At 42.9% G+C, this 525-nt stretch overlaps 1 protein-coding gene across 1 annotated transcript in view; it reads right to left on the reverse strand.

Annotated features, from left to right (window-relative positions):
• LOC119581872 (carcinine transporter-like) overlaps positions 1-525 on the reverse strand; it is a 41,499-nt gene that overhangs the window by 13,770 nt on the left and 27,204 nt on the right. The window contains exon 8 of the mRNA XM_037930028.1: positions 316-440. Within this exon, the coding sequence (XP_037785956.1) occupies positions 316-440 (125 nt within the window). The remainder of the gene's footprint in view (positions 1-315; positions 441-525) is intronic.

Raw genomic sequence — 525 nt, forward strand, 5'->3', positions numbered from 1 at the left:
GTAGCTTGTGCCGCCCCATCGATTGTGAATAGATTGTCAATTTTGCTTATATGTACTTACGCTCATAACTACCTATAACGCCCAAGTGTTCTTGATATAGTAGTGCATGATGCTTTAAGATACAAAATATCACAGCGTAACCACAGTAAATCTTACTTTGTTGCAACTACTCAGTCTTGTTTTCCCTATTTGTATAACCTACCCTCAATTCCTCTTCGAAAACGGATAATCCGGCACGGCGCTTTAACCATATGTACCGGAATATCGGTTTCCCACATACAGTATGTATCACTACCACGAAATCATCACACCTACCACACTATAGTAATAAGAATAGCCTTAAGCCTCATGTTGGGCGTTTTGTACATGCTGCAGAAACCAACTCCGGAGGTCTTCTGTGACGAGTTTGAGCTTAGTGCTTGCTGGGCGATCATTCGGTCCTGGAATCCGAAACGGAATGAAGCAAAACTATAGGGAAATTTGGCAGCTAATGGCGCTTCTTCTGTCTGCTGTTATTGCCGCCGT

The sequence above is a fragment of the Penaeus monodon genome, chromosome 15 (genome assembly GCF_015228065.2).
Source record: "Penaeus monodon isolate SGIC_2016 chromosome 15, NSTDA_Pmon_1, whole genome shotgun sequence".
NCBI lineage: Eukaryota > Metazoa > Arthropoda > Malacostraca > Decapoda > Penaeidae > Penaeus > Penaeus monodon.